Here is a 14457-nt window from a genome sequence, read left to right as displayed (position 1 = left end):
AAATATGCAAAGACGTATCCCACTGGTTAGGTTAAGATGAGACATATGATCTAAGTAAATCAAGTATTATGCTATTTGTTACTTTAATTTGTCCATTAGGATGAAAAGCAGTAGAGAAAACTTGGTAAGCAGTTAATGTCTTTTTGCAAGTAATAAAGTAAGCATGTTTGCTAAATATATATACTATAGTCCAGATCATATCATTCTTTTTAGAAGTCAAAGGAAAACCAGATATAAAATCCATACTTATTTGTTCCCATGGTTCATTAGAAATAGGTATATGCATAAGCAAACCAAATTTCTTTCCTTTATAACTCTTAATCTTTTGGCAAACAACACATTTAGAAACAAACTTAACAATATCTTTACACATAGTAGGCCAAAACTTAAAAGAAATCCTTGACAACTATTTGCAAAGTAGATGATGCTCCTCTATGATATGTGAAGAAAGTGGGGGTGAGAGATGGGGGTAGTGTTGAAGAGAGAGGAAGAGAGGGGGTGAGTGAGGGGGGAGAGAGAGGGAGATTGAGGTAAAGAGATGGGGGTATTGAGTGAGACTAAGAGAGAGAGAGAGAGAGAGGTTTAGAGAGAGAGAGCGGAGGGAAATTGGGGATTAGAGAGATGGTGGAGGAAGAGAGAGAGAGAGAGAGAGAGAGAGAGAGAGAGAGAGAGAGAGAGAGAGAGAGAGAGAGAGAGAGGAATGAGAGAGGGAATATAGCTAATATGGTAGACAAAGAGAGAATGTTTGATAAAAGAGAGGAAAGAGATAGGGGATGTGATGAAGGGAGAGGAGAGGGGGAATGAGAGATAGGAGAAAGAGGAAGAGAGAGATGGTGGTGGGGGGTGAGGGAGATGGGGTGGTCATGGTGGGGAGAGTTATAGAGAGAGTATTCAAAGTAGAGAGAGAAAGGTAACCAAGAAAAGCTCCCTCTCAATGACAATTCCCCATTGCTGACACATTGTCATCCTATATAAATTCCATGTTCCTTTGCAACTTAACTCTATTCAAATGCATAATGTCATCAATGTTTACATATTATTCCTTTTTCATGTTGTTGTTTGAAGGCTTACAGTTATTTGGTTTTTGTGATGCAAGGAGTGTAAAGGTATACACTATCAATGAAAGTTGTATGCTATATGGTTTTAGCGAGCCAAGAGGGTAGTGATCCAATGAAAGTTGTATGCTGTATGGTTTCAACGAGCCAAGAGGGCAGTGATCCTTTAACAGTAGAGAACAAATACTCTTTACATGTCATTTTGGTATGTCCATTAAAGTTAGGCTTTACAATGCTCTAACATGTTTATTTTTATGGTTCTCTTAGTGGATCCACTGCTGAGAGAACCATGTGGGCTCACTACAATGGCTAGATCCACCATGTGGGCTCACCCATAGGTCACACATAATAGGAGAAGGATCTACAAAAGAAAATGTTCCTTTCTTGCTATTGTATGACAACCTACTCTGCTAGTGCAGTCGTCCTTTGCAATGTTTATATGCGCACGTGTGCACTACACTTAAAACCTTTGTGCACGAGCACATTAGTTAACTTATGAAGGGTAGCATATTAATATATATAAAGAATATATATATATATATATATTTCCCAAAAAAGAAAGAGAGAGAAAAACAAGAGACAAGGCAGGACAATAACAAATGCAAAAAATACAAAATCCGAATAATTATTTACTTATTTTTAGCTAATATATTTTTGGAAACAAGAAAAATACAAGCTGTCTTAGTCTTAGGCTTATTACTGGGCGCGGGAGCCAGCCATTACTTAGCCATGTACGTACGGTCAAATAGGAGACAAACAACGGCGGCGGCGGCCATGGCATGCATACAACCTCATGGCATGTCGTTGCCCTACAGCCATGATTTGAAGACCTTGATGTAGAGCATTTTGGCAAGCTGAGCCAGAAAACAGTAGCTCAGAAGAATGGCAACCAGGAAACCAAAGTAGGAAGCAGGGAGGTGCACCATCCTCTCTGCCTTTCCTAATGGGGTGAAGGGCACACACACCCCCACCACCACCACAAGGGACGTGACCATCACCACCACCTTAGAGGCCATCTCTTGCACAAAGGGCACCCGGGCGGTCCTTAGTGTGTGAATGACCAGTGTCTGAGACAACAGCCCCTCCACAAACCAGGCTGATTGCAACAGTGCCTGCTGCTCTTTTGTACGGACTCCATAATACCACCACATCAAGCTAAATGTGGCAATGTCAAATATAGAGCTCACTGGACCCATGCATATCATGAATCTAGCTATCCCCTTGGCTGACCACTGCCGTGGCGTGTCTGTATAGCCGCGGTCCATCCTATCCCATGGTATCGACACCTGACTGATATCATACAGCAGATTCTGAGTCAGAATCTGTACCGGCCTCATCGGATTGAAAGGCAGCCATGCAGATGCCACCAAGATGGAAAACACATTGCCAAAGTTGGAGCTGGCTGCCATCTTGATGTACTTGATGGTGTTGCCATGTGTGATGCGGCCGCATGTCACGCCTGCCACAAGAACATTCAGGTCTTTCTCGAGCAAGATGATCTCTGCAGCATCCTTGGCCACACTTGTAGCAGAGTCAACAGTCATGCCAACGTCAGCCCCTTTCAATGCCAAGACATCATTCAAGCCATCACCGAGGAACCCCACAGTATGGTTCCCAACCTTCAGTGCCTGCACCACTTCAAGCTTCTGGATTGGGGTAAGCTTCGCTAAAATTGTCGCCTTCTTCACAGTCGCATGAAAGGAGTCTTTGGTCTGAGCTGCCAGCTGTGAGCCAGTTACTACATGATCTGTTACTATACCCATATCTCTGCAGATCTTGACTGCAACAGGGAGATTGTCCCCAGTCAAGACCTTTATAGCAACTCCTGCCTTCGTTAGGGAGCAGATTGCCTCCTTAGCAGACTCCTTGGGAGGATCTGAGAAAGCAAGAAAGCCCTGGAACACCATGTCCTTCTCTTCATTTACTGCGACCTTGTTCTCAGAAGGAGTCTGCAATTGCAAAAGATAAGATAATCAATTAAATTGAGCCACTTCATGTCCAAAACAGGGACACGAATTTGAAGGTACAGGTTGCAGTAAATTGGTGAGATGCCATGGACACATTCATCATACCATGCCATTATCTGCTTGCACGATTCCCGCAGTAGCAATGTGTTTTGTGGCCACCACCAGTACCCGCAGTCCATCTGAATTGAGGCTTTGGCCCATTTTCAGAAGGGCATCAAGTAGTTCTGATGTCATGGGTGTAACATCATTTCCATCTTCACCATCCTGGGCACTTGTACATATGCTGAGCATCTCCTCCAATGCTCCTTTGGTTACCAACAGCTTCTTGCCGTGGAGATGGACTACTCCTGAATCTTTTCCATCTTGAGCCATGTCATTCCGCTCCCCCAATAGCACGGAGAGTATGCGGCGCTCAAAGCTGAATGGGATCTCATCTATCTTTTCCCATTTTGACACATCTATGCGTTCATGGTGGGATTCACTGAAGGCTAAGATAGCCTTATCAATGGGGTTTTTTAGGGCATTTTGAAAAAATGAGTTCATGTAAGCATACTCATACACTTGGCGCTTGGCAGTACCGTATCTGTCCAAGTATTGTACCATGGCAACATTGTCTACTGTGAGAGTGCCAGTTTTGTCTGTGCACAGAATATCCCTAGGCACAAAGCATAATCAGGTCAGTACTGAAATCATCCATCTGTTAACAAGAACTTGAGAAATGTGCATGAATTTTAGACTTACATGGCTCCCATGTTCTGGACAGCATCCACCCTTTTGACAATGCACTTCTTCCGAGCCATTTCCAAAGCACCACGGGCGAGATTGGCATTCACAATCATGGGGAGCATCTCTGGGGTAAGACCCACGGCTACAGATATGCCAAACAGAAAGCTTCCGCTCCAACTCTTTGTGCTTAGGCCACTAATCACAATGACAAGGGGCACCATTGCAAACATGAAGCAGATAAGCAAAAACGACACGCGCCGGACGCCATTCTGGAAAGCATTGGTAGGCGTTTCTCTTCTCAGTACATCAGCAACTGTGCCAATATAGGTCTTGGATCCTGTCGACAGGACCACTCCAGTGCCTTCTCCAGAGACTATGCTTGTCCCCTTGCATCAAGTAAGCCCAAGAGCAGGTAAGTGATATACAGGAAGGGATAAGTTTGATAACATCCTTGTGTAACAGCCGTGTGAAGAGTACTGACCATGAAACAAATGTTCCTTAGCTCCAGTAAGGGTGCATCATCAGAATGTCCCACATTGGAATCCTTTTCAATTGGCATGGACTCTCCTGTTAAAGAAGACTGGCTGCAAAATTCCCCAAAGCTGGCATAAGCTCTACCAACTGATCTGAAGAAGTACCTAAAATCTCATCCTAATGTTAAAGCTAGAAAGAAAAGCAGAGGACTAAGGGGAAAGGTCGGGCTGAGTTCAGAATGATGCTGGACACTCACCTCACCAAAAGCTCTTTTGATGTCAAGATGCGAACATCACCTGGCAGTAAGTCTCCCATTCCGAGGAAAACGATATCACCTGGGACAACCTCGCTCTGCTTCACTTCCACCTTGACACTCTTTCCCAAAATGATGTCATCCCTTAAAACTGTGGCTCGAGCTTCAACCATAAGTGCTAGTTTTGATGCTTCTTTTGATGTCTTGAGCTCCTGCAAAAATGGGGAGTGGAAATGATGCTGATGTAAAGAAAGGCGATGTGCACCTAATCATCTTGTTTGCTTGAAAGTGGAAATGCTGCCCAAGTATCCTATTGAACTACTTAACAACACCAGAATTCACTCAGTCTAGGCTCTTGAATTCAGAATTCTACTCCTATGTGTGTGCTTTTAAAGCCTTGAAGATTGAGCCCATGATCTAAGTGAGAGAATTGGCAGGACTATGAAGCATAGAAATTATTTGGTTTAGGCACCCATCCTAATTGCCGTCACCATCGAGCGCACTCAACTGGGAGCTTCCATAATTTAGCCTATCCATCCAGACCCCAAAAACTTGAGGTGGTGGGTTCTCTGGGCTAGTGAATTTATGGAAATCCCTACTCTTTACAATTCATGAATGACTTCTTTGGATGTATCTTTTTGATGCAACTTGGTTAGAGCTGAGAGAATCATTCTCAACAGTATACAGGGCCAAGGCTTTACCTGCTGGAAACGTAAGCCCACACTTAGAATGATCATAGCACACATGAGAGTGAATGTTGCCATGTCACTAGTGACCCCAGAGATGATAGCGAGTGTCAAGAGAATCAAGTTAAAAGGATGCCAGGTTGCATTCCATAAAATGTTTTGCCATTGATTGCCTTTTTGACCAGGCAGTATATTAGGGCCAAATTTTTTGAGCAGCTCATTTGCTTGCTGGGTTGTGAGGCCTAATCAGGGTCAAAACCAGAATTAGCAAAGCTCCATTCAGAATTCATTCAAGGTAAGAAGCACCCTCTCGCTCTCTCCAGATACACATGAAATACGCATGCATATGCACACGAATACACATGCATATGCACATAAAACACACATGCACATGAATACACATGCATATGCACATAAAATACACATGCACATAGATACACATGCATATCATATAGAAGGTCACATGCACTTACATGTGCTTGTGTATATATCATAAAATACATATGTGCACTTCTCTATGTATGTGTGTGTCTTGCCTGCCATATAACTTGGTGAGGCCCTCTAGATGTACATAACATACATGCTGTATACATCACTCTGTGAAGCCTAAGTGAGCTCATTGAGAGATGATATGTTGGAATGAAAGCTGTCAAGGACAGACATGATTTTACCATTAACTGAAGAGCCCATAGTTTTCATCACGGCATCCACATCCATCGTTGCCTTCTCCACAAGAAGACTTCGAAGTTGTGCTTCTGCTCCCGACTCAACTTTGAGGAGAGATACACCTACAAATATCAACATGTTTATGCATATGGAGAAAAACCCTAAAAGTTACTATCTTCTGAAGAAGAAAAACATGTACTGAACATACACATGTGCATGAACTTTGAGAGAATACCCACACACACACACACACACACACACATACACAAACACACAAGTTGGTGTAAGGTTAGAATTGTGCCTCCTCCAAAGAGGGCCACAGCAAAGTGCCAAATTGCTTTTGTGAATGATAATATGGTAGATTGCTTTGATTGTGGATGAGCAACCCTGGGTGGAGTCACCCCCATCTCTGAGTCAAATTCTGCGTTGATGCTCTCCATGATAAGCTTCCCGGTTCAGAGGCAAGGGGTTCTAGATACCATTCACAGCTTTCATAAACATCTACATGTGATACAGAGTGACAATATATGAGGTGATGTATAGAATTATAAACCAGAGAGCTATAGCTCTGAGATCTAGCAGTGAGTTGCCAGTGTCCTTTTTGGCAATGGCATGTGGTATTAGCAGAGTGCTAAGGTGGCTTGAATTGTGTTGTTTCTAAGAGGAGGAGGTAGTCTTGATGTTGGGAGCGCTGGGTGGTGCTTGAGTTCTCAAGCTGTTGCAGGAGGTATGGCAAGGAACGCACCATCCACACAGATGCAATAATCCTGACAAGGATTAATGCAGGGATGTGGCTCTTCAAACGGGAATAATGAACAATGGGCATGCGAGCGCGCACAGAGACAGAGAGAGAGAGAGAGAGAGAGAGAGAGAGAGAGGGAGTATATGTCAATACAAGCTTTACTGCCTGCTGTGCAACAATCTCTCCCTGGCTTTATAGCAAGAGCAGGTGGTGGCAGTTAACATGCACGCGCTATTTTGTAAGGTTTAGGAAATTTGATGGATTTTTCTCAACCCCAAAAAATAAGAGTATTTGATGGTTTTGGGTCTGAATGGGGGGGGGGATCACGGGAGTTGAAACTCGAGCCGTTGAATTTTTAAAAAAAAGGCTCGATAGTGCCTCCCTTAGCTACTAGTTTCCTTGGTTTGTCATTTTTGAGCAAGATATTTAATAAAATGTTAGTATAGATTATAAGCCAATCCCCCCCCGCCCCATATAGCGCCCAACGTTGATGCATCCATCACGACTTTTAGCTTTTTGATTCCCCCATTTATAAAACACAACGAAACAGACCTCCACCATGTTCCGTTTAGAACCCTTATGATTCTTTGGTAGTCAAGTCAATCGATCCACATTATTCCATGTGCATTATTTGCGAAATAAAATTCTACCTCCACCACAAAAAACCTACTCAGTTTTTGAATCGCACAACGACGATCATAATTAATTTAGCTATAATGTTGAAATTGAGAGCTTCAAAGATAAGTAACTTAATCTTTTTTTTATATAAACGATGTGAAGTCAACTACGTAGGTTCGCGGTCATAATCGTCCCATAAAAATGAAGTGGATTTTACGTATTCCCCACCTCTCCGACGACTATTCGGGCTCATCTTGGGCCCAACAATATTAGGATAGAGTGTCCAAGAGTAAAGTCTACCTACTCCATGTGTGGACCATTATGTGATAACGGTCCAGTATAGCATGTAGTCTGTTTTGTAATGTGCCAAATCTAATCCAAACCATTTTTAAACCATGTGGCCTCCCAGGCCACCTTCCCATATGAATATGAGGATGCTAGTAACTCGGGCTACTCAACCATAGCTACTTCTCATAATGGGGCTTGTATAAACATGAGCTAGCCAGTGTCTGGACATAGAATATGAGGGTGGACCATTGATAAGCAACACCCCCCTAGTCCACCCAAAGGTGAACTACCTTTGTGCTTGGATGCCGAGTTGATGAAGATGCCGCTCCATTTGATCACTGCTACGAGCCTTTGTGAAGATGTCTACATAGTTCTTTGTTTTGTCGGGTAGTAGACCATTTTGACCTCCCTGAACATGATGAGCTTGCATATAAAGTGATAATGAATCTCAATTTGTTTCATGTGACACAAGATTCCGACCCAATGGCCAACCAAGCATCAAGTCTGTGTTGGGATTTGGAGCTTCATGTGCATATTCTTGAGTGTGAACCACCTCTTAGTGTGTGTACGTGTGCTTATGTATGTGTGAACAACCTCTTAGGCTGGTGTTTGTGTATTAAGCAGTTATGTCATGGCATATGTCAAGTGTCATTTTTTAGGGTGTTTAAAGGAGTCAAAAGATAAGGCTCTTACCTACTATAAAAGCATATACTTGGTGAATTAAACCATCAATCAAACCTCTAGTCATTTGAAACCTAACCCTAATCTTTTGACATGGTATCAGAGCTAGGCCGCTTTTACAATTTACTAGTTTTTAGGATTCATCTCTTTACGATTTCTCTGTTTCTCTGCTTTCGTACAGCTACCGTCGTCTCACTGTAGCTGCACCTATGAGTGCTTCCTGCCAGATCTATAGCCGCCTCTATGACATTGCCTACAACTGATGACTTGTTACTGTTTCCATCCATGTCCTTGCCTTTTTCCTTTTGCTTATTCTTACAAAGTTTACATTCATTAGAAGAACTCGGAGCTCATTTTGGGGCCCTGTAAGTAATTCACTATTTTCTTATTTATCTTGCTCTTAAACTACGTAAAATAGTCACAACAGGTCCAAAACTGTCAGTTTGAGGCAATAAATATACTGTTGCTCACAAACAACGAGGTCTTATCGTTAAAAGCTTTGAGAAGATACCTTTTCAATAGGTTTGGCTCACACGTATGAACGATTCTTCTGTCAGTAGTATTACATAACTAATCTCTCTCATTTCGAATTTAAAAATATTTAGCACCTTCTTCAACTCTCAAACAAAACAATATATAGTAAGAAAGAATACATTGCATTGTTGCGAAACATGGCAGAAGGAGAAACCAGTAGGAAATGACTTCATCATTTCCATGTCGACTTGGAACAACACTATGCACCGATATTGAAGCGCCAAAAGAGTTTGCATCTATGCACTGAGCAAAGAGACATGCTGCGGAAAAAAGGAGGTTTGCAGCATATAGACTTGTGGTGTGACGGAGGCATCTATCCAACATGCATCATTAGAAATTCAACACCTCCATTCTCTAATCCAACAACTCTATTGAAGTTTGTAGGCAATGGAGTAAATGGATTGTATGGATACGTCTCAGCTCAATGTGCTAATGCAAATATGTACAAGAATTTATATCTACGAGAGGAGGCAAACAGAAGGCAAGATAAGATAGAGTGTGTGGCATTGAAGCAACTTCTAGAAAATGAGAAGGAAGAACATAAAAAGACAAAGGCAATGCTACTGAAAGCGAGGAGAAAAGGCACTGTATTAGGAGAGAGACTATGGAATAGAAAAATCCGCAACATTGCAGAGTTGAAGGCTGGCTCTGGAGGATGTAAGCGCAGAATTCAAAAAGCAAGGTATGACGATATCTTATTGTTAACTTCCATTGATGAGCATCTAGAGAAAATTCCAATCTTGTTCCAGTGAAGCAAATAAAAGGTTTAGTCTCTAAAGTTGTCGTGCAAAGCTTGATAGATGAAAAAAAGTTCAAAAGGGTGAAACGTGATGCTGTCAAAAAGTTTATATCAGAAAGTAGAGTTGATGTCGAAAAAATTCAAGAAGTCCTTGATATGAGTGGGGTGAGTAGAAAAGGATATGCTTCAATCTTTAACATCGTTTCTTCTACTCTCAAAGATCAACGGATAAAACGTGTATTGTTACCCACCCTAGCAGCAGTGTGGCGCCAAAGAGGTCTTCTAAATCAGGAAATAGATGACTTCATCGGACAATATTTACATATCGAAAATGTATATGAAGGGGCCAAAGGAAGGACTGTATATGATCCTTTGAATAATATTTTTGTGGAGCTGCAACAATTACAGAGAAGAATGGTGGAGATTTATAACATCACACTGAATGTAAAGGAGTTTTAAAGTTTGTTGTTAAGCTTGACGAATGTGAAATTGTAAAGGAAAAGAAGATAGAAAGAGTGACTATTACCTTGATGAATCGGGCACTTGATCCATCAATCACACAAAGACCAGTTCAAAGTACTTTAGCGTCCAATCAGAAAAACATGTATGGTGGTTGGGATCATTTGAGGTATGGATTTTCTTATTTTGGTGTTAGTATTTGTTGAATATACATGTATATTTTTTAATAAACTTCTACCATATCATTCTATTGTAATGGCAGGTGAAGACAGAGGACCATGAAACACTTAACTGGGTTTTTCACCAGATATACCCTCAATTGTAAGGAGTCAAATTTTAGGGGGTCATTTCATGTTCCAGGCAAAGGTGATTTTCAAGTAGAATGGCATATGGCAGGTGATCTTAAGACATTGAAGTGTATGTACAATATCAGTAAAGGGGGTAACTCCAAATCTCCTTGCTTGTATTGTAACTCCAAATCTCCTTGCTTGTATTGTAAACAACCAGCCCATGTCTTGGATTTCAAATGGTGGAGAAGAGCACCCAATACAAGGAAGATCCAAATTTTAAAGCAGTTCTTGATATTCCATTATGCAATGTTCACATTTGCACATTGCATGCATTGTGTAGAATTTTATTGAGAGACTTGTTTTTCTATATATTGGATTTGCCTGGAAACTTTGGCCTGAGGTGAAAAGAAAAGAGGTAATACAATCATTGGAAGCGGTATTATCAGAAGTTGGTCTACATGGTGGAGATGTTCATATAACAAAAGATCTTAAGAAATCTACAAATGGTAAAGAGGTACCTATTAAGCCATCCATTGGTGGAGTAAAGGCCCGAAGGTTTTTCTATATATTGGATTTGCCTGGAAACTTTGGCCTGAGGTGAAAAGAAAAGAGGCAATACAATCATTGGAAGCGGTATTATCAGAAGTTGGTCTACATGGTGGAGATGTTCATATAACAAAAGATCTTAAGAAATCTACAAATGGTAAAGAGGTACCTATTAAGCCATCCATTGGTGGAGTAAAGGCCCGAAGGTTTTTATCACGTCCACAAAATACAACAAGAAAACAGGGTAGACAATCACAATATGTATCCAGAATAAAATACAATGTCTGGAAGCAAGTCCACAATGCAGTAAAAGATCATCAGGCAGATGGGATGGCACGAGATGTGAAGGCCGAGGTGTGGAAATCGTTGGACAAGCTATTTGTTTATTGTGACAAAGTTTCTTGGAACAAAAATGATCAACATGCATTTGAGAAAGAGGTTAAGAATTTCGGAAAGGCAATGAAGGAAGCATGGACAACCTGCAACATAACCCATTACATGGTGACAACACTAACTTCCACCCAATTGTTCAATTTTGAGAAATGATTTGTATTTTCTGTGTTTTCTAATGCTAGGCTCTTTCTGTGTCCAAACAACATATTATCTACAACCATCTTCCATTCTTTGTAAAAAAGTTTGGATGCCCTGCAATCTGGTCTACACAAGGAATGGAAAAATCACACTACATGGCCCGTAATGCTTTCTTTAGACATACACAACATTTTGGAGGAAAACAAAAAGGCAACAGCTTAAAGGAAGTGTTTCAATGGTTTTATCGAGGCATACTTCAAAAGATTGAAACAAAGAGAAAGATCAATGCATCGCAAGTCAAGATAGTCTTTCAAGTAGCTCAGAAGCAGAGAAGACATAAAATTTTAGAGAGTTCGAATGCAGCAGAGAGACATGTTGAATGGAGAAAATCAAAGGTCTTTGTAGATCACAAATGGGTGGATAGAATACAAGTGTAAATATTGTGTATCTCATAATCTCATAATTGAAAACACTTCTCAAATTTTGATGCATAGAAATACAGAATGTGTGTTTACAATTCTTTTGTGGTGGATACAGAAGAATACAAGTGTAAAAATTGTGTACCTCATAATTGAAAACACTTCTCAAATTTTGATGCATAGAAAATACAGAATACAAAAGATACAGCAGAAATAAATTATTGTTCTAAAGCTAAATATACAATGACAATCATCTTATAGCTAATGGCCTTAGGGTTTCTCCCAAGGTCTACCAATGGCCTTAGGGTTTCTCCCAAGGTCTACCAATGGGAACCCTCCCTTTCACTTTACTTGGAGACTTCTTTTCCTTCAATGACACCAGAGTGCTCTGAGATCTTCCTTGTTCTGGTGAGGTTGGTTCTCGAGCACTTTCTCCTTCCTCCAATTTCTTTGGTGATCCCAATAGTGCTGGCTCTCGGTTTCGTATAAGTTTGTGCTTGCCATAAGGCTCGAGACTGAGAGGATTCTTTACACCAGCAGTGAGTGCATAGGCAGTATATGACAAAAAATATCGTGCTCTAGAGCACTGTTTTTCGGAATAATAACCAAAAATATGTAAGGCAGAGCTCTTCTCTATCAATATCACTTTGTCTGCAGACCATGAAAGGGAATGGCCACCCAGGGCCTCTGACATACACTTGAAAATAAGAATTATTGCTTCCCCATTGTTGCTCATTGTCCCATGGTGGTATATTAACAATTTGGCATTACATAAGTCTGCAATGAAATGGGAAAGACTTGACACTTTACCCAAGCCATCAACTCTACTTCCTTTGGACCTCAAGAGGAAGGTTTCATCTTCAATATCCAACTGCATGTAGACAATATTGTTAGATTACCTAAATGGTAACTAGAACTCAAAAGCAAGGATTGAAATATCACAAAAGTACACAAATAAGATGCCATTACCTTCATATTCTCATCCTGCTCAAGCAAGTTCTCTTTCCACAATGAGATACTATGTTCTGATGTCTGCTCAGAATGATAAGCCAGAGCTAAGCTTCCAGTGAGATTCATACAGGCTTGTACCTCTTTAAAGACTTCATCATCCACCTCTTGAAAATTACTTGCCTCCTTAAAACACGTAGAAAGTTCCAATGCAGGATTGAACTTATCTTCTAGGTCCAGCAAGGGATCATCATCTATCATTACTTCCTTGTCCACCTTGCATGATTGAGCTATGAGGCCAAGTGCATAGTCCTCTCTTAGATTGAAAATGCACAATATGTCATTTAGGAAAACATATTCTCCACTTTCTATCTTAAATGATGGAAGGATGGGAACAACATAACTGGAACTATCAAGCTCAATTTTATCAACTGTAACTGCATCTCTTAAAGTCTCTGATTTCAAAGATATAAGATCAAGTGCTACAATAGCAGACTTCTCCTCCTCTAGATTAATGCTTTGCTCCTCATCTTGAAGTTCTTCACTCTGCTCACTTGCCAACTCCTCCTCCTTTTCCTCATATTCTTCTAAGTCATGTTCTTGAGCAGACTTTTCAAAAACACCAAGCTCAACATAATGTAAATAAATGGCAAATGCAAAGCTCTCCTCCAATATCCTACAGCCCCTCTTGTGGAGATTGTAGATACCCTTGAAGCAGCCAGGTAGAACATCAAATCTCCTGTTCAATTGATACCTTAGCTTATCACTTTGGCATAAGTCCTTGATATGCACAAAAGCCTCATCCTTATTCACAATCCTTCCATTAACTGTCATCTGTCTAAACACCTCAAACTCGTCCTCCAAAAAGTGTTTGTGCTGAGCCACAATGTCAGTCAATTTGAAAGGAGTGTTGAACATCCTGTGAAATGTTTGATACTCCTTTTGGGCATTGGACTTTTGGAGAAACTCCAAAAGCTGTAGGTCTGGTGACTTTTGCTCTTCCAGAGGCTTCCTTGGTTCACTAGATTTGATTACTCCTTTGCTACTGGTACTTTGTCTCTTAGCTGTAATGAAAAATATCATAGCAAAAATAAAAAATAATTCATATTTTCTCATAAAAAGAATAGAAAATTCAAATATTGCTCACCTGGACCTTCCTCAGCTTTGATAGAGTATCTTGACAGGTCCAATGTTCTCTTGGGGCAGGAGCATTATCCAAAACTGTACATGCACATAAAGAAACAGAGAGAGATGGGAAGAAAATCATTACAGAATATATCAAAAAAGGCTAGAAAATTTTGGAAATTTAACTGGAAAACGAGATATGCATCGATTCTCATCACAAAATACATCATATCGCAGACTTTGGTGTTAACATACTTTTTTGTCTGAAAATGCGATTTTGACATGTCTTTGCAGCCAGAATCTTGAAATCGCATTTCATTGCGAATATTCTTTGTATGCTTTTAGAACTCATATACTAGTGCCTATGTAATTCAGGGAGAGGATATACAAGAAAGTGTCACAAAATCTGCTAGAAAATGCGATATTGTGTCTCCCTCATCATGCAAAACCACCCTATATCGTGTTTTCGATATTGGAACTACTACACCTCGGGGTCCGACAACATCGACAAGTGCATGTGTGTGGACTATCACAGAAGTCTCAGATGCTGACATTACAGAATATAACATTGCATTATAAAATTGAGATCGCTTTGAACAGTACCTCTTTTTTCTCTGTCCATGCTTTCTGAACAAAAGTGTATGCAGGACCTTGAATAGGTGTATCAAGATTGCCTGTAAGGAATAACAAGACGGTAGGAAGGTGGTTTA

The 14457-nt window shown here is 40.7% G+C and overlaps 1 protein-coding gene across 2 annotated transcripts; it reads right to left on the bottom strand.

The window, feature by feature from the left end:
- Positions 1-1668: 1668 nt before the first annotated feature.
- On the bottom strand, positions 1669-6741 carry LOC147632790 (uncharacterized). Of its 2 annotated transcripts, XM_086807661.1 has the most exons (8): positions 6129-6736; positions 5833-5949; positions 5177-5403; positions 4479-4687; positions 4230-4332; positions 3764-4134; positions 3128-3677; positions 1669-3004 (listed from the first exon to the last, which is right to left on the bottom strand). In XM_086807661.1, exons 1-8 carry the CDS (start codon positions 6265-6267, stop codon positions 1865-1867), a joined length of 2856 nt encoding a protein of 951 aa, XP_086663787.1. In that variant the 5' UTR covers positions 6268-6736; the 3' UTR covers positions 1669-1864. The 2 variants fall into 2 exon arrangements, with proteins under 2 accessions (XP_086663787.1, XP_086663788.1); XM_086807662.1 differs by lacking the exon at positions 5177-5403 and having other exon boundaries at positions 6129-6741.
- Positions 6742-14457: the final 7716 nt, after the last annotated feature.

Source organism: Cibotium barometz, chromosome 13 (assembly GCF_041138505.1).
Source record: "Cibotium barometz isolate CiBa-2024 chromosome 13, ASM4113850v1, whole genome shotgun sequence".
NCBI lineage: Eukaryota > Viridiplantae > Streptophyta > Polypodiopsida > Cyatheales > Cibotiaceae > Cibotium > Cibotium barometz.
The sequence above is the reverse complement of the archived record's forward strand: the minus strand, read 5'-3'. Positions and strand labels throughout refer to the sequence as shown.

Coding starts and splice junctions, on each gene's coding strand:
- LOC147632790 (XM_086807661.1), bottom strand. CDS start 6,267: ATGGAGAGCATCAACGCAGAATTTGACTCAGAGATGGGGGTGACTCCA. Junction 3,678..3,763: donor GTCCAGAACATGGGAGCCAT/GTAAGTCTAAAA, acceptor CTTTGTGCCTAG/GGATATTCTGTGCACAGACA. Junction 3,005..3,127: donor TGCAAGCAGATAATGGCATG/GTATGATGAATG, acceptor TTGCAATTGCAG/ACTCCTTCTGAGAACAAGGT.